Source organism: Protomyctophum parallelum (genome assembly GCF_964188405.1).
Source record: "Protomyctophum parallelum genome assembly, chromosome: 15".
Lineage (NCBI taxonomy): Eukaryota > Metazoa > Chordata > Actinopteri > Myctophiformes > Myctophidae > Protomyctophum > Protomyctophum parallelum.
Genome location: NC_139710.1, coordinates 43,918,489 through 43,944,900, shown reverse-complemented (window position 1 = coordinate 43,944,900; position 26,412 = coordinate 43,918,489). Strand labels below are relative to the sequence as shown.

Below are 26,412 nucleotides of genomic sequence, written 5' to 3'. Positions count from 1 at the left end.
GGAAGGGAAAAGGAAGAGGAATGTGGTGGAAGCAGAGGACGTTGGGGGAAGAACATCTACATCAAAGGATCTTGCTGATGGAAAGACCAAGCACATGAAAATATCAAATTCTCCAGACTCATCTCCAGGTAGATCTGTGGAAGGACCACGTGTAAAATGGATGTAGACAACCTGCCCACTTCAAGAATCCAAAGGAGAAGCACGAGTGGCCCCCAGAGAAGAATTCTACCCCAAAGATCAGTCAGTCTCGATAAGTTGAGGAGAGAGCTCAGAAGCACAATCTGAGCATGGGCTCAGAAAACGAGCAAAAAGAAAGGTGGTCTGATCAAAACGATAAAAGAGATGCTGCTTTCATCAGAGCAGGTTCAGAACCAACGAGGAATTGGCTGACGATCTCAACTTTGACCCTGATGTACCTCCTAATCAGGGCCAGCAATGTAAGGAAAACGTGGGCACATATGCACCTAATGTGGCTCTGTCCAGAAATCCAAAAATGTTGGGGGAAGTGAAGAACGAAATCTCTATTATAACAGGGCTAAGGATCAAACTAGATCCCCTACAATGTATCTTGGGCTTACACCCAACGACACCTGAATTTAATAGATTTAAGAGAATCCTGAGTATCCTGTACTGTGCTAGGTTGTCAATATACTACAATGTTGGATTGGGGATGTTGTTCCATCTGTATCGAGTTGGCTCCATAATGTTCTACAACTGCTCCCACTAGAACGGCTCACACATGTTCTCCAAGGAGAACGCATGGTATCGCATATTTTCCTGTGTTTTCGTGACCAGACAGACTTGTCAGAGATGTGTCCTGGTGACAGATCTTGTGTGTGTTGCCAAATTCAATCAGTCATGTACTGAAACCACAATGACCCAAGACATCCGATTTGATTTCAGTTTGAAAATTTATAAAAAATACTTTGATGACAATAAAGAACAACACAGAAAGTGTGAACTGTGAACTGCACAGCGATATGACCACTTTGAAAGTCGTGCAGTGTGTGCCTGCCATAAACTAAAGGAACCAAGTTGTTTACTTGCCACCTCTGACAAGATCCTCTTCGTTATAAAGGCCATATAAGTAATTTATTCCTTCAGAAAGGACAGATATTTTGGAAACGTATCTTCAAAATGTTGCACTTTTGGAATCTAATAGGCCTTACACAAATTACATGAGTGTGCAGGCAGACGCAACAAAAGTAAATGAGAAACGGCATGAATGAAGTGCCCTATTCTCATTGGTATACTGTGTCTGAACACTATAGGTCTACCATTTGAAATTAACTGATAAGAGAAAGAGAAATGTTGCATCAATATAAAATGTATGCCAACCCCTATATGTTTTCTAGAATATTCTTAGTGAAATGATGTATTGGGTATAATACATTGCTCTTCAGTAGACTTTAAGTACTAACAACACAAATCTATTGAAATCATATACAAACTAGACAAAGTGCCAATCGGCACAGGTCTCCACCAGGGCAGGTCAGGTTGTGGCCTCATGGTGGCGCTATAACAGGCTGTTGAGGAAGATTTGGGCCGGAGGTTCGTGTTGGAGGGATGCAGGTACAATGTTTTTCCATGTGTGCATACATAAGTTGTATACAGATCGATGCAGTTATAGCTAAAAACAGGAATTGGCCTGTTATAGCGCCACCGTGAGGCTGATTTTGAGGAAAAAATTGTGGCATGTCGTCCTCGGCCTAGTGAAAATGTGCGTGTATAATTTAACGGAAATTGCACACTGTGTTTGTGATTTGTGGGCTTTTTTCGAAATGGACGAATCGTGTGAGCTTTGGAAGCCAATCTTAGCCAATCAGGATGGAAGATGGGAAATGGTGGCGCTCCGTGTTGATCACATGACTATGGAGATAGTGTATACCGATTTGCGTGAAATTTGGATAAAATCTGAAGGAGTAATAATAGAAAATGTGTTTTACATATGTCGGCCTCCTGGTGGCGCTATAAAGAGCAGATGTGAAAAATTCCAGGCAAAGGTTTTTCCTTGGCCTCTAGGGAGTTGGCATACAAAGTTATCCACAGATCCGACGGACGGACGGAGTGCAAAACATACTCTCCCCACATGCCTTCGGCCTGGTGGAGACAATAAATTGTATTGCTGTACGTGGAGATTGGAGAAACAGAGGATGTTGTTCAGCTCACTGACCTTGACCACATCTTCGTCTGTAGAGCGACACTTGACTGCCTCGGAGACGTCGGTAACAGTGGTGTCCGTTGACACGGTCACCACCTTCACCGGGACGGCCACCGTCCTGCCGGTCAACACGGCCGTGTTCAGGATCTCCGAGTCCTGATGGAGAAAGAGAGAACGGAGGAAACAGAGAGAGGGGAAACAAATGAAACAAATGTAATTGGCTTGCAAAAATGTGCGGGCCTATTTCTTCGCAAGAACCGATCTGCACCAAATTAGAATTGCATGTCGCACAGCCTTCGACGATATTCCTCCCAGCGGATTCCTCGTGTCGCAACTGGCAACTCGCATCTGTGCAACCACAGTTGTAAATTTCCCAGAATTGTACCTTTCTAGTTGTATTCTGCTCTTGTGTTTTCCTGTGCACTCCAGTGTCTCCTCAGTGGTGAATTATTCAGTACCACAATATCTGCAGTAACCGTGTTTGGTGTCTGGTTTTCATCCATGTTTGACAATCACTCTGTGGTATTTTAGCCCGTGCTGAATGGTCAACTACTGCCTTATCAGTCCTAGGACCGATAAGCATTACAGGCATTACAGGCTATCAGCAGTCCTGATACAGATTATCGGTCCTTCTATCCCTCCCTTCACCCGGGGGACAAAAAGGCTTAACACATACATCAAAACTCAGTGACACCTAGCTTCAAGTAAAGTCACATTTTAAAATATTAATTGTGTGGTTTGGTAGTAAAGGCATCAGTCAATGACCCCAGCTAGAAGAATAACAGACCCTCTGTGATGGATTTCATCTGCACAGCTTCATTAACCTATACATAGCCTTTAACCTTTCATTATTCACACATCAAATGTCATATCAGATAATAGGAGCCAATTAAGATGAGTAGGCTATCTCAACGCCTTTGGTCTCCAAGTCAGCCACGAACAAGGGATCATCCATTCTGTCCATTCAGCCCATTACAGTACAATTCCAATTAAGTGTCACTATAAGTCACCACATTATTATGGCTGGCCTTGGAGTCAAGGTGGAGTGCTTATTGATTGTACATTTTTTGTGCACTGCATTGAAAGCAACGCAAGTATATTTGTATAGAACATTTTGTACACAATCTAAATTCACAGGGCCAGATTCACGACGCCGTTTACGCTCATATCGTGAGCGTACGGACATTTACGAGCATTCTCATGCTACGTGTGGAATTCATCATTTGAACTTGGCCGTGACGTTGGCGGACGTTGGTCGTAAAATCCTTTCAAGTCAGCTCAGAGGGTGCCGTACCAGTGATCAAGGCATACGTATATTTATTTAGAATGCTTTAGTCTTCATGCCGAATCAATTAATAGTCCCCAAACCTCAAATAAAATATGTAGGCTATGTCCCCAAGATTGGTCAACACATTAAAAAATGATTATAGCCTATAGTCGAAATAGTATCGCGCAGCTTGCACTTGTATATGCCTATATACTGTACATGCAATCTATGGTTCACAAACATGACGGTCTGACAGACAGACAGCAGACTGTCACTAGAGCTAATTATATAATAAATAGAAGTCCACATTATTGAATGGCATCAGCGTGTTTGCACTTTGCAAGTTGGCCAGCTAACCTCTCCAGCGCTCTCCTCCAAAGGTAAGATTATCCATGCTTTAATGTCGCTGCGCTGCCGGCTGTCTTGCTGGGCATGCACAGAATTGTTTCGTGGTATGGTAGGCTATTCATTAATTATAATAGGCAACTGTAGCTGTAGGCATTGATCTCATCATGAACGACATCATGTCGACATGCCTCAGCACCAAACTTCCATTATGCCAAGTGCCAACTAACGCCAAATGTCCCGCAAATTATTTTAATATTATTGACGACGACATCAAATTCATACTATAGCAAACTTTAATACATCTGACGAGGAAGCATATTACATAGTGCAATTGTTCAATAGGAAGGGCTGTTATAATATAATTGCCAAGTAGCCTTGGTCCTGAGTTTGAACTTATTTGAATCAATAAATTAACTAGTTGCGTTATGAGAGTAGCCTATACTTTAACATTCAGTCAGTTGACATTGCGAGAGACTAGCCTGTCAAAATAAGCTGATCTACCTGTTCATGCAGTGCGGTGCATCGCGGACCACCACGTTCACCGTTGTAAGCTCGGAGATGAGGATCTGTGCATTTTGCAGGAATGTGATGGCGTTTTTCACCCAAGGAAAGATAGTTCCTGTAGCCTTTAATGCCTTATACTTACAGTATATGACGTGAAATGGGCATGGATGTTCAATTATACCAGGCGACACCAGGCGGATCGCTTGGAAAAGAGGCGAAATGAGCTCCAGCCGCGATCTGCACAAATGAAGCCATTACGCAACCTTTGGTGAATGACACGCAAGACTGATCGGACGTACAGTATTAATACGCTCTCATTACGCACTTCATTTACACCTGGTCGTAAATTTCCGTTGAATCTGGCCCACAGTGTAGGGTAAAAGTAACATTGTCTCCTTATTGCTATTGTGAAACGTACAGAGCATGTAACTGTGTAGAACAGATTTAGTCTTCATGGGATATCTTTAATTTAAGTAGTTCGAGAAACCCTGTATACTTAATTTGTTAATGTATCTGCTGCAGCTGTGCCTGCATTGAAATTGTGGCTCTAGAATCCTGTTGAATTGTAATGCCCCCCCCCCCCCCCCCCTCAACACTGATATTATGCTGAGACAGCTATAGGACCTAGCTTCAGTGTTTGACTTCCTGTCACCTTAATCCACATTCTCCAGGGGAGAACACAGCATTTGTAGGCCTACACTATAAACTCTGTTCACTATGATTCAAAAGACTTCTGTTTGTGTCTGTGAGCTTGCAAATTAGAAGCATGAAGAGGACACGTAAGCATCAATTATGAAGCCCACTTTGCTTCATTATTAGTTGAGCTAAGACATACAGTACAGTACCCCACAGCCCACACGGTTTTCATTCCACTTATACTGTATTGTATATAGTTGCTGTCGTCGGGCCAGAAAACTCAAAACACAAAATAAGCTAACATGGTCGAGCTGAAAAGCAGTTTAGGACATATGAGGTTTCCTCCCGACAGCAACAACATATAGATTACCGTATGACAGTTTCCGTATAGTGATATCCATACAATTCACCGCCCCTCTTGTTCACCCCCTGAAATCAGTGGGTTGTCGACAATTAATTTCCTTTCTCCCGGGATTCATCTATTTCCAGCGCGTTTGTCTATAACACATGATTGGGTAAATGGTTGGGGCCCCGGTGAAAACATGGGCTAATGTTGGATCACAGAGAGGCTGGAGAGGCACCGACAGCAATAAACCACAGTGGGATGAGATCCTGCAGTGATGCATCAATGCTCCACGCAGTCAGACATAGATGGCGCAATTAAATGGAGACCGCTGCACAGGTGGGAATGTGTATGGGTGTGGGTGGTATGGCTATGGGTGAAACCAGTGCAATTACTAATAAAGAGCACGAAAAACTAGACTAATCACTCCATTAGCTGATGAGGGCTTTATATTGTGGGAGATTTATGGAATACACAGAGAGATTCATTCCAAAACATGGCATAAACATTTGGAAAGGAAATGTGTTACTGGATGTTAATTGATAAATATTGTAATAAGGACACATATTACTATAGGCGTCTCATTTGAGAATGGATGGATTTCTTCCTATCTTTGGCATAGCCTAATTATTCTCTGATAAATGGTTTCCCTACAGTTTTCAATTACTTAAAAAAATGGTCACAGGAGTTTTAATATAAAACTACTTGAACCCACAGCTTTAAAACAACATCCATCACGGAGGCTTTGATCATTTTCCCTCCATCTCATTCTCACTGAGGTTCCATTCCATTCTAACACAATTCCAAGCTCAAATTTAAACTCTCATTGTGTACCATTGAATTTCGCAATATTTCTGTCTATTTGTATTCGTATTAGAGTTTGGAAGTTTACTAAGGTCTGTCTCAGTCCTTATTGTAGCTCATTCTGGTCTGCTTTCTGTGGAAGAAACTGCCTCTTTATCAACGGCCTCTCTGTTAGCATTCAGCACGGTACTGTGGCTGGTAATGCGGTCTGGACCATAATTTCTGCCCATGTCTAGCTTGGATCTGAAAATAAGTGAGATTTATGGTGTCAGCCAGAGTGACACAGGCAGCATGAGAAGCAGCCGGGTTGCCTGTCCCGGGCCAGTGATTGGCCATTCGCATCTACCTGACACTGAAACATCCACATTCTAACCCAACCACCTTGGCCAATGCTCCCAAAAGAACAGGTCAAGCAGACCGTTGAGTTGGAGGATTTTAAAATCCTGCATTATTCATGGCGAGAAAGAGAGATGGAGAAAGAGAAAGCTATAGCGTCTGTGCTTATTCATGTCAGCGGTGTCCTTAAACGCAACATGCCTGCAGATAAGCCTAAAAGCACATCATTGGCCTATAAAGTGAGCTTATCTATGAGGCACAAACACTAATCTAATGCTTTGACAAGCACGATTGATGTCCTGTCAGCGCACGCAAGCTTATTTATGATCCAAGGAAGTAAGAGCTTATACAAAATTCCCATGAAATCTGCCAATATTCAACAAACTATAGTAAATGAAATATTCATAGTCCTGATAAACATTGTCATCCCATGGCGATGTGGAATGTATAGTGTGCGTGTCGGGAAAGTGAAATGGGAGGAGAAGCCAATGAATAATATGTTGAATAAAATGCGTCCTGGAGTGACGGACAAAGCAGGCTAATAGAGATGTCCTTTCATCAGCTCGACTCCTTACATTCATGTGGCACTGAATGTGACACTTTCTCTCTCAATTCCAGTGGGCTTTTAATTGGCTGGAAGTAAGTAATATGGAGGAGAGCAGCAATAGAGGCCTTAGTACTGTATCACCACTTCAGAGACTTACATCACGTTTAGACAGCACATTGAAATTGTACTAAAGGTGGCCGAGACTTTACTACGTTTTAATGAGGGTCTTCATTCTCTCCTCTCTTTGTAACATTTCAACCTAGTAATGAGCCAGTTCTCCTCCTCTCCTTTCCTTCAAATGAAAACTGGGAGAACGTATGGCTGCAGTGTGGGGCAGTGGGGACCTATCTAGCGGGTGGTCATCCCTCACTGCCTCCTAAAACACCTTTAACCACTTTTCAATGGACTGTCTGAAGAGAGCACCAGTCGGAGATCTTCTCATTATAGCTGGCCAAGGCTCGTTGGGAAGAGATGGACTGCTGCGATAGTAGACCCACTCCATAAAGTGTTAAAAAGGGGGTAGGTAATGAACGATTATGCTGAGGACCCCTGGGTCAGGCAGAGTGTGTTACCTGGGTATTAGTTGGTGGCCCTAATTTAGCCGGTAGCCAAGCAGGTTTCTCCTTCGCTAATTGACTCAATATGGAGAGGAATTAATGGCTATTCTGTCCTGTTAGAATAAAATAACACACTAAAACTCGCAGTCTCAATGCACTAGACTGGGAATGCATTGAGAAGTGGAATAGCAGACATGGAAAGATCCTATAATAAAATGTTGTATCTGCTATTGAGTAGAAGGCAGCATTTAGAGACAAGATTCAATAACCTTAGCTGAAGCTTCAATGGAGCTACCGAAGAAATTGCTACAGTATATGTATATTCTCATTTTATAGAGTTCCTAATGTAAACTGAGTAAACAATATAGCATGACTTGTGTTGCACTTGCACTGCTTCCATCACAAACCATAAACCAAGGGCAACTGGTGCCATATCAACTTTTCAGAATATGGCAAAACATTGAGAGGTCACATTCACTTCAGTAAATTAATTTAGTAAAATAATTAATTACGGTAATAATTAATTGATGATTTATGGTTAAGCCTCCGACAAGGTGTCACAAGGACATTCTTCTGCAAATCACATAATTAATTAAATAGTCACATAATTAATCACACTATGAATTGCAATTTGCAACAGATTATTTTGGATGTTTTATTATCAAGACAATAAAATAGACTTTTTGAGCCTTTATTTGATGGGAGTCAAACCAGAGACTCATTGCCAGGCATTTGAGCCCTGTGCCCTATAAGCACATCGGGATTCCCATAGACTACATTTTATGTTGTCCAGAATAACCATTTATGAGGTTGTTATGTTTATCTCAACTGGTTGATTGTAGAACAGACATTGCAAAGACATAATTATGATAGAAAACCGCTTTCTAAAAAGCAGACATATATAGATCCCTGCAGTGAATGTGCTGTAAGCACATTCTATATGCCTGCACAACATGTTAAACAACACCAGGCAAGTACTTACAACACTCTTGAAAATAGAGTTTAAAGAGAGTATTATGGCTTGATGCTGGGAATAGGGGGCGGGTGCAAAGAGGAACCAAGCCACCCGCTGGAGCCCAGTGGCCATGAATGTATCTCATGCTGGGTGAGGGAGCTCTTGAATAAAACATGGCTGGTGATAGAAGCACTGTATTTTAACTTTATAGGACAAATCTCCTGCAATGCTCATGAATACCACATCTGCAATACATCTAGATCAATGGGTCAGGAGGGAGGTACCGGCATCCCTTGTGAATATCAACAACACTCTGTGTCTTGCGACACCAAGGTCAGGTGCCAGGGAGGCAGCCATCTCTCTGTCTACTAGCCTGGCGAACAGTGGGAGGACAGAACAAAAGGCCTCTAGGGAGAAGGGCTCCAGGGTGTCTCATGCACTTCATCTGCCCATGAGGGTTTGACTGATGCTGCTGCTGGTTGTGGCGATAGCCTGCTGATATACCTCCGCTCTGCCGCTGATCACCCTCCAAGCCCAGCAGCCTTAGGGGCTGGGGCACAGGGCCCAGAAAAAACCCGGGACCCCAACCTGCCTGCTCCATTTCAGCCTCATTTCTATCATGCTTGGTCGATCGACGAGAGCTCTTCACCAACACTCGACAATGGCTTGCAGGGATGACCTTGCGATCCCCCCGGCTGATTTCTCCACTAGGGTTTCAGATAGAGATCCATACTGAAAGCTTAGCCTGGCTTAGCTGCCCCCTGGACACAAACCTCTCTCAACAGACATAAAGGTCAGTGCCACTGCAGACTCCATTACCTCACTGAAAATACACACATTCCTCTCAAGCCTCACTGGCCCAGGATCAGAACAAGAAGAGCCGGGCCCGGAATGTAAAGTAGGATGTGAACATTAATGTGGAGAGATATGAGAATTGGACACTTGCATGCCCCATCGATATGAGATGGATCGATAGGAGTTAAAGTAATATCTTCCACTTCATCCCCACTCTGAAGGTCTGCTGCGCTAACTGCTGCTCTTTGCATATCTACTGAAACAGTAGTGACACGGAGAGGGTGACACAGCTGGCGGTTTCCATCCGTTATATTCCCTATGTGGATCCAGAGGCAGGGGTCTTCTTAACCACACTATCTCTGCTATACGAGGCAGTATGTCCACTGTAGTGTTACTTTGTCGCATAAGGGCCTATTGGGTCCACATTCACAATTACAATTTACAATTTAGGCATTTAGCAGACTTAATCCAGAGCGACTCACAGTAAGCAAGAACAAAACATGGTAATACATAAAATACACAAAAAATTTAATCAAGAATCATACTTAAGCTAAGAACAGTGGAATATCTATATAATGAAACAATGCGTATACACTATAGTGCTATGTCTACATAAAATGCTATCTAAGTTAAATGTGGAACGCCCTACCAACAGTCATTAAGACATGTAAAAAAAATACATGCAAATCCCATGACTCCTTCAAAACTGCTCTCAAAGGCAACCTACGGACGGCTGTAATTCGAAACTGGCCCTCGTAAAATCTGAATCCCCCACCCACCCTTTTTCCCCCTCACTGTATATGTTTTTTTTCCCATTTTACCTCCTCTATAGCCTCGATACACAGGCTTTCATTTTGTCTGTGCGAAAAATGAAAGCCTGGATTTACGCATGGGCTGCACTGGTCTAAAAGTGGGATCGCTTCAAATTATGTGACGTCAGGGCTCTAGGCACCCCTCAAAATAACACCGTGAGGAAATTATTACCAGTGGAATTCAAACGAGGCTATGCGAGGAAAATGAGGAGAATGGCTGAAGAACCCACCACACCGTCTAAGAAAAAAAACAACATGTGCCGACTCTGTGGAAATAACGTTGACAGTCTGTTAGAATCATAGACTGTAAAAAATATGGACAAAGCGTTCCCCGGGTCTAACATGAACGTAAAATGAAGCCTGTAATAATATGCTAATTCCTGATGTAAGTCGCCATCTTTGGTACCAGCTGGCCATTGGCTGGCTCCGTTTTGTATACCAGCTGGTCATTGGCTGCCCAGACAACGAGGCGGGACTTCCCCCCTTCTTCTCCGTTGGTTTTTATTTTGACTCGAGTGGGAGGGGAATCCCGATCATAGACTGTAATGGTAGCCACGCCCCTCAGAACATACGCGATGGTTTTTTTTCTTTATGGTCATTTTTTTAATTAATGGGACCATAATTTCCCAAAAAGAATATTATGACATTAGAAATGAGACTTTAAACTAGTGACTGGAAGAAGAAAGTATTCATGACCATGTTTATTAAGGTAATACAGTCTAGGTGAAGTTGGGCCAAAATACATGGGCCTCTATGGAGCTATGGGGCTTTTTGGGTCCGGTCCAGCGCCACAACAGGCCATTATATGAACTACCGATTTCAAATGAGGCTTCACGAAATATCTGGCTGACTGCCCCCCTGGTTAGAATGCGATACTCCAGCAACCAGTGGTTTCTGCTTCTGGTCGACACAATAACAGTGCTGCACTGGGGGGGGGGAGACACCAGGGCTGACGGACAGATCGGTGAACCAATCAGGGTGCGCGTTTTTCTGAGCCGCGGCCCTCCCATCTAGGCCAGAAATGTCTAGCGTTAGCTCAGGCTACCTCCTCTATGATGATTTCCTGTTTTTGGCTATATAGAAGTATATATTTTTTGTTGTACGTCTCTAAATGTTATGATGAATTGAAATGGTGGACCCAGCTGGTTGCGGCTCGTCTGTAGCCAAGAAAGTCAGCCAGCCAGATGGCTTGTTAACTGTGAGGCTCGCCTTTAGCCAAGAAGCTAGAACTGCCTAAACTGTTTCATAGCCCAATTGGCTCTCTTGGATGAGTTTCACTTACCAAGCCCGAACAATGCCTCCCACGGTACATGAAATATGGGCCATCAACGAGGAGATCCGATCCATTTAAAGCCTGGTAGACGAAATGTGCTTGAAATCTGTTAACTGTTAATACATACTTCAATCAATCAATCAAACATAAGTTGAGCCTTTGCATACGCCTGTAAGTTCGTCAAGGCTAGGGCAAGTGCTACTGCCACTCACAGTTCCATTAAGACTGAGGATTTTACTGTGCCAGTGTTTTATGTTTTATTGTACTATTATAGTATTTATACTACTATGTATACTCACATAATCTGTCAGCTTTGATCTACAGTAGTCATAATATTTACTTGAAATTACTCAAAAATGATCACCAAGTTAACTTGGAATAACTACAAAAGTACATTAAATGTGCAAACATGAGAGAATAGTAGAAACCGGAGAATTGTGATGAAAGTCTAAACACATACAGTAATTTGAATTCCCTATTGTACTGTGAAAGGAACCTCCAAAAATGGTTTTCTTAGCAGTGACAGATCATTTACTGGGTGGCATCTTAGTTAAAAGGAAAAAGAAGGAAGCTTTACTGAAATAGGCACAGTACCAGGTTGGGTGTATTCATTTGAGGATGATGTTCAAGAAAGCTCTAATAAGGCTTGCTTTGAGGCGTGTGTGTGTGTGTGTGTGTGTGTGTGTGTGTGTGTGTGTGTGTGTGTGTGTGTGTGTGTGTGTGTGTGTGTGTGTGTGTGTGTGTGTGTGTGTGTGTGTGTGTGCGTGTGCGTGTGTGTGCGCTCTCTCGCCTGTGTATGCATGCATGTCTACTGAACAGCCCCCCGCCCCCTCTCTCTTTTAGCCTTTCAATTATGTAGGGACCACAAAAGTCACTCAGCCTCTTCCTGACTGACAGCAAACGCATTTGCAATTAAATTACATCCAGAGAATGACTACCAGTCATGCTGATCATCTACCATAGTTATTTTTAATATTATTTTTATTAAGTAGAAAAACCCCCAGCCACCGGGAAACCCCCTCTTACAGGCATAGCCTACACTGTGAGCAGAGGATTCCTGGAATATGTAAACACATTACTGTATGTATTTCATACAATGTTGAGGAATCGGATCAAATTTGGGTGATGATTTATAACTGAATAAGTTGTAGTTTTGGCATAGTGCATAATGCCGCACACTCAATTAGTGGTAGCACTTCATCATCGGCGTCTTGGCTACATTAGCTGCAAATGGATTACCCCTGGGGAATCCTCCATCAGACCTCCTACTGTCAAGCGTAGAGTCACGATATGTAAATAAATGTATGTAAAGTACTGTGCCCTGGGCCAGAAATAAGCAGGGACAATGCTATGACACACAAGAGGCCAGTCCACAAGCTTTGCCGAGACAATGCCATGCCACACAGACGGCCAGTCCAGAGGCTTTGCAGGGACAATGCCATGACACATGCTGTAGCGCAGTCCATGGGCTTTGCAGGGACAATGCCATGACACACAGGCCAGTCCACTGCAGGGACAATGCCATGGCACATACTGTAGACCAGTAGAAGAAAACGTATGGAGAATGGCTGACTGGGCACTGGTTGACGCCATTACACCATTCAAATCTGACAGCCTCAAGCCAGAGCAAATAATAGCCTGTGTTCAGCTACTGTGCATTTTCTCACAGCAAACAGATATGTTTTTATAAAGCAGTTTTGTAACAGCATGCTTCCAGCAAAAATGCTGTATTTCTTGCCCCAGGACATAGCCGGGTATAAGTGCTCATGCCCGTTTGTCTAACAATGTGTTTGATAAATTGTTCGTCTGATTTCACTCGCCTGGCGTGGTGCATGTGCATTCGTACAGCAGGAATGGAACAGAAATGGGGAAAATGAAACATTGAATGGAGGATGTTGATAGATTACTTTATCATGTGGGAGCGGAAGTGGCCGGAGGACGGCCAGGGTGATGATGTATTGTTTAACGATACATTGGAACCGCGCGTGAATACAAGCGGCTGCTTTCATTTCTCCTCATCTCCATGTGGCTGAAAGGACTGTGTGAATGAGCACAGTTTGGTGTCTCGGCAGGGGCAGGAAGACTGATGAGTCCAGATATGATGTATGCCCTGTCCTCCCCACTCTCCCTCCATCACCGAGCCAACTGCAGCATGGGTAATGATGATGAGGCCAGCCTGGACGGGAGCGTATTACTTCAGGATGGTAAAAGATAATGGACCAGCCTCCTGCCGCGCCGAGGAATCTGCTCAGCCACCAATTACTGCCTTTAAGATCCATCTCTCGGTGACCCAAAAACACACACATATACACACACTCAGGTAAACACACGCGCGCGCTATGAGGGGAGATGGGAAGAGGGGGGTTGCCAACGAGATGAAGTGGGGGGGTGACAGGGACGCAATTAATCTACATTGTTAATATATTAATCTAAGTTTGTCTTCTGTACAAACAGCAGAGAAAAGGCAGAAAAGGTGCATGAGAGAGATCTAAGAACAATCAGGCGAGTTGAAGACAAGCAAGGACAGGTGATTGCGTACAGTAGAGACTTGTGTGTTCTGAGGCGTATAACCTTCTAAGCTAAACTCCAGAAAACTTTTGAATGCTCTTTTTTTCTTTGCTTTTCTTTCTTTTTTGCTTTTGAAATCCTAATTGCTGCTTCATGGTCTGAAACGGGTGACAAGGCATGTGGTGAGAGAGCGATGCTGGGAGCCCACTTTGCACAGGTGGTTCTGTTACAGCACACAGGAGGAGCCCTCTTCAAAGACAGTGTAGTTGCTGCCTTCCCAGAAGTGTCAACCCATGCCAGAGCCCATCATTCGGGCTCAGGAAATGCAATGAAACATACTGTATATATAAAGAAACGTTTTATATTTTTTAAATAATCAATTCCAGGAAGAGCATAGCGATTTAGTGCGGGCCATAAACGAGCAGGAAGCCGGTCTGTGAAGCCGTTGAGGTGTAATAAGCCATAAATGTGATCAAAACCGAAATCAGCTTCCCATTACTGGTAGTCATTAGATTTATTGCATTATAACCTTTTGAGACGTGATCACTTATGGATCCCCTTCAGTTTAAGAGATTATTTCCGGTCCTAAACACAATTACTGCAGCTTCTCCATTATGGCGACAGACAGTGGAGCTTATTAGACTAATTAGCACTAATTACAGATGAAAGGCCCTTCTTGAGCAAAGCCATGGAGCTGTTATGTCAACAGATGCCTTCAGCGTGCTCTCTCAAGTCTCCCCTCTCAACTTGATTAAAAAAGATTAGAGAATTGTTCTCTTCTGTTCTGCCTCTCCATTCCCGCTTCTCTCTTATCTCCCCTCGTTTCTCCTTCTCCTCCCATCCCCATCTCTTTTGTCTCCTAGATTCCCTGTCACTACCTTGATGGCAAAGACAATGCTGTGATCATTGGTTCTTTAATGAGACTGTTTTCACGATGCCAGTGCGTTTTGTACCAAGCAGCAGCACAGATGTTTCACCGAGTATTGGTGACACTGAGCATGTCGTTCGCAGAGCCCCTCCCCCAGTCAGCGAGAACTGCGCTTTCACAAAACCTAACTTCCTCTGTGCTAGAGCTTCTCAAACTGACAGTCGGACCCCAAGTAGGGTCGCGGGTAGGAGAAGATGGAGTCTCACATTGATAACTGAAAAAAAGCGAAAAATCTATCCTTCCCATTGAGCAGAGAGGAGAGGAGAGAACTTATCTGTGGGGTTTTCATGGCACAGTGATCCCAAGTAATCTCCAATCTTCCACTTCCTCGCTTGTGTGCATTTCTCATATTGGTACATGCAGATTGCAAAAGGCCCCCTGCTGTGTGCTGTGTGTGTGAGTACGTGTACGTGTACGCGTGTGTGTGTGTGTGTGTGTGTGCACGTCTGTGACTGTGTGCATACGTCCGTGTGTATGTACTGTTTTGTGCATTTCTGTGTGACAGAAAGAAATAGAGTAAGACATACAAAGACAAAGGACTCGCCCCTAGCACTCCTCTTATTCTTTTGGTTACTTGACAAGATTATGTTATTTAAATAGATAATTAATAATTGTATTGACAGTACATAGCAGGTTGTTTAGACAGATGCGCTGATGTTTACCTGGTATCCTAGATACTTGGCATAGCACTTAATTGTTTTTCTTTGCACTGGATTTGTTTGACAACCTACCCTGCTGTCTGTTGACTACCGTTCATGTCATCTATTCTGATCTTACAATTAAGTCACTCTGGATAAGCTTGTGCTAAATGTCTGAATTTTAAATTGACAGAAAAGTAGTGTGGGTGAATACAAGAGCTTGCTATATAGAACATACATGCAGACACGTAGCGTTCCATTAAGCGTGCATGGAAACATGATTTATCTTTATCTCTTACTGACGTGACTCTTGAAATGACATTGTCTCTAATTGATCACTTGAGCACTTGCCTGGAGAGCTCTTAATGGTATGACCAGCAGTGTTGTCAAAATATTACTTAAACAGTAATATACTACATATTAGGGGCGACTGGTCGGCGGTTCGAATCCCGGCTCCTCCTGTCTACATGTCGAAGTGTCCTTGGGTAAGACACTGAACCCCAAATTGCTCCCGATGTGCTGGTTGGTACCTTGCATGGCTTCTGCCGCAATCGGTGTATGAATGGGTGAATGTAATGCACAATCTATGTAAAGCTATATAAATGCACCATTTACCATTTATTACTTTTTTTAAAAGTAATAAAGTTACACTACTTATTACTCCATACTTTTTTCTCTCGCCCCCAGTAATTGCATATTTTGTCCCCAAAAGTCTTACTTTGCATTTTCAACATTAGTATTGAATGTTATAACGCTTTGTTGTGCCGGTGTCTCTGTCTCCTCCACCTCCTCCATGGTTAGTTTGTTTACGTCTCTTCTCTCTAACAGTGCAGTCTAACGAGTTACACACACTAGTTTAGATTGTTGTTCCGTTGATCCGGGCGGTTTAAGGCCCGCCCTTCTGCATCTGATACTTCACACATACAGTACGTACCGACGAGTGTGCATCGTTTCCGTATCCGCTCTAGAGTCTAGATCTAGAGCGGATCAGCAGTCTGCAAAGCAACTCCACCCCAACCCAGTCTACCATTATAAATAAACACTCAAACCCACAGTTCCACCAAGGCTCGTGAAAATAGTAATAACTTTTGGAAAAAAGTTAATGTAATATTATTAATCAAAATGTGAAAGTAATTAGTTAAGTTACATATTACTGGAAAAAGTAATAATATTACTGAAAGTAATATATTACACTGATGACCAGTGTGTGGAAATCCAACCTCTCCTGACATATCAGTTTCTTCTCTGCGACCGTGGAGTCTGTTCTCCTCTATGGCTGTGAATGCTGGACACTAACACAAGCCCTATAGAAATCCCTGGACGAGTGCTACACCAGAATGTTACGTGTGGTACTGAACATCAACCAGGACGAGCACATCACCAACAAGCGTCTGTACGGGGCATTACAGAGAAGTCAGCAGTAAGGAGGATGAAACTAGGTGGCCACTGCCACCGACACCAAGAACTCCTACCTATGTGGACGTACTAAAGAAAGATGCTGGTGCAGAAAGCGAGCTGACCAGATGTATGTAGAACCGAGATGACTGGAGACGCCGATGGAGGGCTCGTCTGAGGACGACGTAGAGAGATCCATCTAGGATTTGTAATAAAGGGGTTAGTTAAGATGGATATTTTTTCTCTATTGGAAATTTCCACCATTTATGTGGGAATATAAATTATCATTCCACTTAATAAATAGAACTTGGCTAAACGTCTGTGGCATCCAACCAAACTGTTAAAATGATGCATACATTGAAAACACTGAAGTTGAACATAAAAAGTCTAGTATTGCACAAGCTGTTTGCACTATACAGTAGGTAGCAGCCACCGGGTAAAAATAAACAAGGAGGTTTTGTTTTCTTGCTGCTGGTACTGTATATACAATATACCAATTTGCACATTTGAGCCAAACCAAACTAAGTTGTACTGTTATATCGGGCCTCCACCGGGCGCGTCAGTGTCGCGTCTCCGTCACCGTCAGGGAATGTTCCCTTTTTAATCAATGAAGGGTGGCTCCACTGCCCGCGTTGCGTGACTGCATTCAAATTGCCCCGGTTCATTTTTTGACGCACGCGACGGAGACGCAACGCGCCCGGTGGAGCCCCGCCGTTATGTACATACCTGTACACAAAATGTAACAATAAAGTACAACCTTGAACCTTCTTAATGTTTTCAGCGTAACGTTTTTGTATACTATTGATAGTGATTGATTGATTTTTGATTGAAGTGATGGGTGAATAACACTTGCACAGTGGTGTGCAAACTGTGGGTCAGGAAAGTATTTTAGTAAAAGGGTAATTTCTATGTATTTACACACTGTTTCGCGGAAACTCTTTGCTGAAATAGCGTGGGCAGTACAGTAAAGTACCAGCCCAACAAAATCAGTTTATTCAAAGCACAGTTCTGACGATCCAGAGTTTTTGACCAAAACCAACACAACATAAACTGTTTCTCCTCAGAGCAGATCTGTCTTTTTTGAAGAGAATCAATAAATCAATAATACTAATACTAATACTAATAAATAAATACAAATCACGCAACTCAACTATTTCTGTCAGCGCGAGGCGTGGGAGTGTACTGTATATTCCTGGTGTGTGGTGGTAGTCAGGCTGCTGATGATCAGTGACATGAAAAAGGGATGCGAGCAAAGGAACTCTAACAATCCCGCAGAACGAAACAGTTTCAATTATCCTGAGGATGGAGCAGTGGGTGATGGAAGCATTTCGTTCGGATCCATCCAGGAACAGCCACCCACGGACATCTGACTATCACATACTGTAGCTATACATACTGTATACTGTAGCTATAGGCAATGCTTAGATGGAGAATAGCATTGACACAGTCAACTTCCTGCGTCATGCGGATCAGAAGCACAGAAATAGAAATGAACAAAATATTTGTTTCATGTAAACAGTGCGGCTGATGCATGCATGTCTTCTTCTTTAACTCTGTGAGATTGGTGCCCCTTCATATTGCGGTGGAATGCTCGTGATCTAAGTCATAAGGAAGAGCTTTCGTGGCACACAAAGGAACGGGGCTCTAGTTGTGAAGCCGAGCTGCGATGGATCTGCACTCGCCATTACCACTTAACTCCTTTCCTGCCCCTAGTGTTAGCATGCTGGTACTGCCCCAGGGGCCGCCCGTCCAGGCCCACTCTACGGAGCTTGTTGTCCTTCCGGGTTAAACAGGAAGGTGGGGGCCTCCGGAAGTGGAACGACACCACACAACACAGCTCACAGCCTTTAGCTATCAGAACAACCAGCTACATTTTCTCAGCGATGCGATACAAAATCACAGATGATTTACGATTGTCGGGTGTGCGCCGGCTCACCATGGACAGCTCTCTAACCTTTGGAGATACGGCGCTTTGAAAATCGGGTTATAATGGAGGCTCAACGGAGCTGCATTTAGAAATCGCATCTCTGGTGGTGACGGAGCTGGGCTATACTACCCAGAGCAATGCTAAAAGGTAAACAAATGGTCGGCGCGTTCATATATGGATTAAACGGTTGTCTACACTTATAAGTGAAGCTGGCATAGATAGGTCCCAATAGCCTAGCTACGTATATAAGCGTAGATGGCAATAAAATAAATTTAAAGGGCGATTCGCCCATTTTCAACCTTGCTCATTATAATACTGTATAATCTCTCAGAGAAGGGCTGTGGACAGTTAGAATCCCACCTATCAGTGACATCATCGATGGGGAATCCAAGCTACTATAATATAGAAACAGCAGGCTTTCTATTCCTCGAAAGTTAGCATGCTATAATGGAAGCCATTGTTCTCACGTTAATACAAATCCCCCCAAATTTTAAACGATGATGTCACAGGTAGGCAGGTTTCTGAAGTGTCCGCAGAGACACAGACCGAGTAGAACAAAATTGTAACATTTTATCATGAGCATTAATGGGGACCATCTACAAGCTCACAAGTCTCATGTGGTGTTTTCATTAGGATGGGACACAATTATGTTAGTGTTTACTACACCTAGTGACTGCACTTTTTTCAACATAACATGATGAGCATTTATGTAAGCGCTAAAAACAATTATTTGAATTGTGATGAAAACCGCGACGACTTTCTAGTGAATACTGATGGTGACATTTTAGTGTTTTAGAGAAGTATTTTCAGGACTTGACACACCCAGCTTGAATTCATGGTCAGTCAGTGTCAAAAGAGTGGGGATACATATCTCCAAGGACCTGAAGTGGGCCACACACACCACAAAAGTGGTGAAAAAAGCCCAACAAAGACTCTATTGCCTCCGCCGCCTGAAGAAGTTCCGAGTGAGTCCACGCATCCTCAGAGCGTTCTACAGCAGCACCATAGAAAGTGTCCTGTTAAGCGGAACCACGGCCTGGTTTGGAAACTGTACTGCCGCAGAACGCAGATCACTGCAGAGAGTGGTGCGAACAGTGTGGTAGGACAGCTTCCCCCCCTCCAGGAAATATATGAGAAACGTTGTGTGGCTAAGGCGACAAGTATCATCAGGGACATTTACCACCCCAGCCACAGCCTGTTCAAGCCGCTGCCACACCAACGGCCAGGCAAGCGTTACAGGAGCATCGGGAGCAGTACTACCAGACTTCTGAACAGCTACCTGTCAGCGATTAGACTGCTGAACAAGAGCTAAGTCTGACACAAAGACCGAACTGATTCATGCAGACTTTTTTATTTACATTCGTACATACCTTCAGTATGACCTTTTATTTATTATGCACTCATTGGTCATGTTATGCACTTTATGCTCCTTTTCTCTATCTTTCAACGCAATGATGAGCCTGCACAACCAAGTTTTTCACCCACCTTACTTGTAATGTGATGTGATAATAAAGATTGATTCTGATTCTGATTCTGACTTGTGTTCATTGACAAAATAAAATCATCCAGCCAGATCCATTCATACCTACCCCTGGGCCCCATCTAGGGCCAGCATGCTGAAAGGGATAAACAACAAGCAAATGCTATTTTGATGACAGGGGCTCCCCCCTTCAGAACTTTACACAGTCCTCCGTTTGGAGGGTTATGAGCTGTGACTGACTGACCACTCACCATGGCCAGAGGCACAATGCCCCCCAGGTCCTCTTGCCCCAGTCGGATCTCCGTCTCAGCCTCGTGCGTTGCGGCACGGCTTCCCGGGTACTCCACCTGCCAGGCCATCCAGCGGCTGCCCAGTAGCTCTGGGTAGCTCTCCAGCTTCAGGTCGACTTGCAGCACCCTCTGGTAGCCCACCTCAGACCTGTCAGTGAAAGAGAGACATTGAGACAGAGTGAGGGAGTGTGCAAGAGCATGGATTTGGACAATACATATTATGAGCTCATTTTGACCAATTCACACCAACAGTGTGCTTTAAGCGTTTTCCCCCTAAATGGGTGTGTACAAAACATTTCACGTAACTTTTGTGTGTACGCCTAGTCCACGCCTACACTCAGAAAACAGAAACTACTATCTACCCAAATATATTGGTGAATCATTTTTACACCCTTAATTATCGAGTAAACTTGACTGCTATGAAATCAAGTAAAATCTACCTTAAAAATTAAGTAAGTGCAAGTAATATATTAAAGCAGGTTGAAATGACAATTATTGAGTAGATAAAATTAATATGCATTAGCACCTTGAAATGACAATAATTGAGTAGATAAACTTAATATGCATTAGCACCTTGAAATGACAATAATTGAGTAGATAAACTTAATATGCATTAGCACCTTGAAATGACAATAATTGAGTAGATAAACTTAATATGCATTAGAAAACCTAGGTTAAAATTACATATAAATTTGAGTATATGGGATTGAAATTGATAGGTTGATTTAACTATATACGAGTGTATGATTTAATAAAATATATGCGTTACATTTACTCAATATTTTAACTGTATTCAACTCATAGTATTTTAATCAAAAAGGAATTCTGTATTTACCTTTGTCAAAGAGAATACACAATGCAATTATACAGATAAGTACGTTTTTAATTGACCAAAGTGAACATTCAAGTATTAAACATTCACATACTGTATGGGAGGAAACAGTCTGGCCACACGAAACAATGTGCAAATTACAATGTCAGCAAATACATTTTAAGAACATTAAACATTTCCTACTATGGCAGGTAAATAAAACAAAACAAAAGTCCACGCACACTATAGTTGAGAGGACAAACATGATAGGATGGTCATTTGACTTTTATTTTTAGTCAAGGCTGGGTTTAATGAATTACCTGCCGGTGTCCCACCGAAACTATACCGTATACACACACGCGCAGTCGCGCACGCACACACACAATTTGATTGTCTACCCCCCCCCCCCACACACACACACACACACACACACACACACACACACACGTCACACTATACTTGACATAAACATTTTAGGTTTAGGTTAATTAATTTGCCTGCATGCCGGTGTCTAGCACCCAAATTAGCCGATCTACAAACATGCGCACACACCTGAAAACACAATTTGATTATCTATAGACCGATTCCGTACCGGTTTCATGGTCGCAGCCTACGTATTTCCTGTAGGCGGACTCGACATAGCTGCGGGAGTAAAACCCTCACCAGGCGCACCTCTTCCACTACAGTGAACGGCAGAGTGACTGATGTTAGTTTGCCTCAAACTTTACTCCTTTACCTGCTTTTTTACTAACACTAACATTACAAAGATGCCCAGAACATCGAGATGAACCTGTGTAGTTTATGGCTGCTCCAACAGTAGTGGCAACATAAAAAATAAAAAAAAACGGAATGTCTAATATCCACCGCTGTGGCGGAGACCAGAGCCATTGAGTAATGGTTGAGACAAAGCAGTGAAAGATACATAACGCAATACCAAATCTTTCTGTTTATTAACACAAGGCTGCTGTACTTTATACCTCATACTTTAAATGCTTAGTATGAGGTATAAAATACAGCAGCCTTGTGTTCATAAAACAGAAAGATTGGGTATTGGGTAAGACTGAAATTACGTATCTTTCAGGACCCTTCACTGCTTTGTCTCAACCATTACTCAATGGCTCTGGTCTCCGCCACCGAGGTGGATATTAGACATTCCGTTTTTTTTTTTTTTTTATGTTGCCACTACTGTTGGAGCAGCCATAAACTACACAGGTTCATCTCGATGTTCTGGGCATCTTTGTAATGTTAGTGTTAGTAAAAAAGCAGGTAAAGGAGTAAAGTTTGAGGCAAACTAACATCAGTCACTCTGCCGTTCACTGTAGTGGAAGAGGTGCGCCTGGTGAGGGTTTTACTCCCGCAGCTATGTCGAGTCCGCCTACAGGAAATACGTAGGCTGCAACCATGAAACCGGTACGGAATCGGTCTATACCACACACACACAATTTGATAGGCTACTTCATCATAGCAAAAATAGCTGCCATTCTTTTTTGAAAACATTCATCTATGGTCACATGCAGACACCATATTGAAAGTATAGTTGGTCAACAGCCAACACGCATACAATTAAAACCTGGTGTAGTTGTAAAATTGTACAGCACCGAAAAACATGAACCCCAAAAGCATTATTTAACAAGACCCAGACAAATGAACATTAAGTATAAAAGAACTGTGGCCCTTTAAGCAACAAATGTTAGTTTTTAAAGTAATGTGCTTGGAGCAATCAATAACCCATTACTGTATAAGAAAAAAAAAGAAAAAGCAGGAAGGTCAAATGGGGAAGAATTTCTTAATATAGAAAAAATAAAAATAACGTTTTACTGTCTATCGGTGAGGTTTGTACAGATTAATACATTCTAATTGGCTATATGCACTGTGTACACATAAGCACCTCCACTTCAAAACAAGTCTGTCAGACGCACAGATCTGACATGCTGCTGTATGCTTTATACAATAGGCTTTCCTTTTGAACAGTGCAGTATCAGTCAGTGTCGTATGTGATGTGGTTCCCTACTAATCTGTTTCCACTGAAAACATTCAAACTGAAGTTGTCAGTCAGGACACTAGCCAAGCAGACAGTTTTTCAGTGTCTGCACTTTGGGTGTAAGCTGTTGAGGGTCTAGTCCAAGCAGTACCTTTTGAAAAACCTCCAAGATGTATTTGAACTTCTTGGGGTACTTCAAGTCAAACACGTAGGTCAGTCCCAGGAGATAGCAGCAGGCTCTGCTAATATCGCCGAGGTTGTTGAGGACAGGGATGCCCTCAATAACAATACCTACATCAGCAGCTGGTGATTGAGTTTGCAGACTGTAGATAGTCATCAGTTCCCCCGACAACTCCTCTTCTACATCGACACCAGCATCCTGCACACATTGTAAAAATAGAATCTCATGAATGAAAACGTAATGATGATGTTCACGGTATTATCATTCTAAACAGTTACTACTGTTGCACAATTCCCTGCTCTGGGTGGGACCTCCGTCAGTGTCTTGAGTTTGCAATTGAAAACGTTTGCTGCCAACCAGTTGAAGAAATCACAGATTGAGGCCAGATTGAGACCATTCATGTTCATGGAAGAAGCTTGTAAACATGTATTCTATTGCCAATTTGTGACCTTGTAGATCTGCTATTTTTGCTGTACAACATGCTTCCATAATTAAGACATGCTGCCGTCTATGCTGCTATGGAACTTGTATCCATGTGCAGTGCAGACCTGAGTGTATCGTGACCTTACTTAGTATGTAGGAACACATGTCTGAACTGCAGTAGCACTAGACATGCCATCTCACAACCTGATTCTCTGGACACTTTCTCACAAAACAAGCTCCTCACTCTGCCGTTCTTGGCACGTTTGAGATATTGTCTCACAATTAGCCATGATGATGACATTAGTTAAAACTACAAATTGTTAAATACTTTATTTTACTAACTTCAACGTCCTTGATCAGGGCACCAGGCTCTTCTCCCAGATGGTCGATGAGGCACTTGATCACGATTCCTCTGGTTAGCTGTATGGGGTTTCCACTCTGCAGACAAAGTTTTATCCTTAATACAATGCATTACTTTGCACATTCAAGCTGGGCTTTTGTTTACCAACTTTAAAGTCTACCGTTTCAATTGTCTGCACACAGTTTTAGCATTTAGGGCCCCATTTCCACCAGTGCTAAACACATTATCCCGAAACTTCTTTGCCTTTTTTACTCTTTTGAAAAACAAAATTGGTCAACTAGCCAATCTAAATGAACAAAAATGTTTTTCAAAATAGTAAAAAAGCAAAGAAGTTTAGGAATAAGAGGGGTTTAGTACTGACAAGACTATTAAGACATGCATTTCGTCTATCAGGGAATGGACAGGACAGAGACATAGTGATGACTGTTTAGGATACATTAGTATCTAAAGTAAGTGATCGTAATTAACTTAATGGGACTGATCTAGGACATTTGACAGGTTTGCGTTACAGGCAAGATACTACAGTGGAAGTCAATGAGGAACATTTCTCACCCGCATGTGAAGTTACAACATGTCAAGGAAATTACAACACAAACTTTGTTCTAGCTTTTTAAAGTGAATGAATACCGAGAATAGAAGATCTGCAAGTTCACAGACTTCAGTGAGATGCAATGTGAGCTTGCATATCTGCTATTTTCTGATTTAGAAGCCGTTTTTAAGAATCATCCTCAGGTCTAAATGGTTTATTACCTGAAGCAGAGCACTCTTCTTTGCCCGATGTGGCTCTCCTACAGCACCTCTCTTAGATTGGAACATGGACAGCAGTTTAGGTGTGTAGAGGTCCAGTTTAGGTGTGTAGAGGTCCAGTTTAGGTGTGTAGAGGTCCAGTTTAGGTGTGTAGAGGTCCAGTTTAGGTGTGTAGAGGTCCAGTTTAGGTGTGTAGAGGTCCAGTTTAGGTGTGTAGAGGTCCAGTTTAGGTGTGTAGAGGTCCAGTTTAGGTGTGTAGAGGTCCAGTTTAGGTGTGTAGAGGTCCAGTTTAGGTGTGTGGAGGTCCAACATCTCCATGAATTTCGGCTCAAGCTTCATTGTAGTGATCAACTTGAACTCTGCGCTGACCTGAAAAACAGATGAGGGGAAGGGAGAAAAACAAAACACATTGTGATCTTGTACATCCATTTTCCACCACTGTTGCTCCAGGAATGGGTACAATTGGTTAAATACAATGTAAATGTGTGTCACATGCAGGATGTCATTTCTGTTGAACCCTGCTACAAGAATCCAATTTACTCACTTGTGAAGCATCAAACAAGGCCAGCCATCTCTCCTTTACATCCTTGACGCTCATCTAGAAGAGATACACTAGGTGTTAACAGGGAACCAACAGACTGATGTAATGTTTCTTTCAAAAATGAGTTTGACTAATATTTGTCATACCAACTAATCTATAAAAATCACACCTGTGTGAACTGAGCGATGCAACTATATGCATCGTACTGTACTGTACAACTCATACTCTACAGTATAACTCGTACTGTACACTGTACTATGGCTGCTGTGTGTGTGACCTGAATCAGCCCAATCAACCCCAATTCGTACTCATCAGGACATACATATGGACATAGCAGTTGGAGCCGTCAGGCACCACTCAAATCCATATCACTGATAAACTACATCTACTGAGTCCCAACTGTAAAATCTCAATGATTCAACATTTTAATTATCCTCCTCAAGGATCAAAATATTACACAGGGAAGAATTATTGAAGCAGCTGTGTTCATATAAGGCAGCGAGCAGACAACGCAGTGGTAAATGAATAATATCTGCAACACAATGTTTCAGGAATATAGTTGAATAACTGTATAGAAAGGTTGTAAAACAATTATTAAACAGTGTCCTACCAGTAAGGTATCCAGTCACTTGTTTGTCCAGACTGTTGAATTGCTGTCTGTATGAGTCTAGATGCCTGGGGGACAGCCACCGGGAGGCAAAGAGGACAGCATACCGGGAGACAAAGAGTTGAGGTGTAGCTGGAAGACATGGACAGTAGAAAATAAGACTAAATACACAAAAATGAAACCCTGTTAATTTCCCATCAGGCACACTGTTCAATCCTTAGCTCTTGTCAATACTTTGCATTGATTCAATATTTAT

The 26,412-nt window shown here is 42.7% G+C and overlaps 2 protein-coding genes and 1 long non-coding RNA gene across 3 annotated transcripts in view; all 3 read right to left on the bottom strand.

Moving 5' to 3' along the window:
* Positions 1-26,412, bottom strand: part of LOC310872060 (transmembrane protein 132C) — a 198,609-nt gene that overhangs the window by 29,638 nt on the left and 142,559 nt on the right. Inside the window, exons 4-5 of the mRNA XM_083783755.1 lie at positions 20,466-20,652; positions 2,174-2,317 (exon numbers count right to left, since the gene is read on the bottom strand). Coding sequence (XP_083639881.1) covers positions 2,174-2,317; positions 20,466-20,652 — 331 coding nt within the window. The remainder of the gene's footprint in view (positions 1-2,173; positions 2,318-20,465; positions 20,653-26,412) is intronic.
* On the bottom strand, positions 22,804-25,156 carry LOC310872061 (uncharacterized protein). The gene is made up of 3 exons (XM_083783756.1): positions 25,012-25,156; positions 24,243-24,338; positions 22,804-23,675 (listed from the first exon to the last, which is right to left on the bottom strand). The coding sequence occupies exons 1-3, from the start codon at positions 25,075-25,077 to the stop codon at positions 23,376-23,378; spliced, it is 462 nt and encodes a 153-aa protein (XP_083639882.1). The 5' UTR covers positions 25,078-25,156; the 3' UTR covers positions 22,804-23,375.
* On the bottom strand, positions 25,252-26,291 carry LOC310872062. Its single transcript, XR_014570345.1, has 3 exons — positions 26,160-26,291; positions 25,553-25,606; positions 25,252-25,377 (listed from the first exon to the last, which is right to left on the bottom strand). It is a non-coding gene; the product is annotated as an uncharacterized lncRNA (long non-coding RNA).

What these genes read in the sequence shown, in the direction of transcription:
- LOC310872061 (XM_083783756.1), bottom strand. Translation starts at nt 25,077, where the DNA reads ATGTTCCAATCTAAGAGAGGTGCTGTAGGAGAGCCACATCGGGCAAAG. An exon ending in AGAAGAGTGCTCTGCTTCAG is followed by an intron (nt 24,339 to 25,011) that starts GTAATAAACCAT and finishes CTTTGTCTGCAG; the next exon opens with AGTGGAAACCCCATACAGCT. An exon ending in CCCTGATCAAGGACGTTGAA is followed by an intron (nt 23,676 to 24,242) that starts GTTAGTAAAATA and finishes CAATGTGTGCAG; the next exon opens with GATGCTGGTGTCGATGTAGA.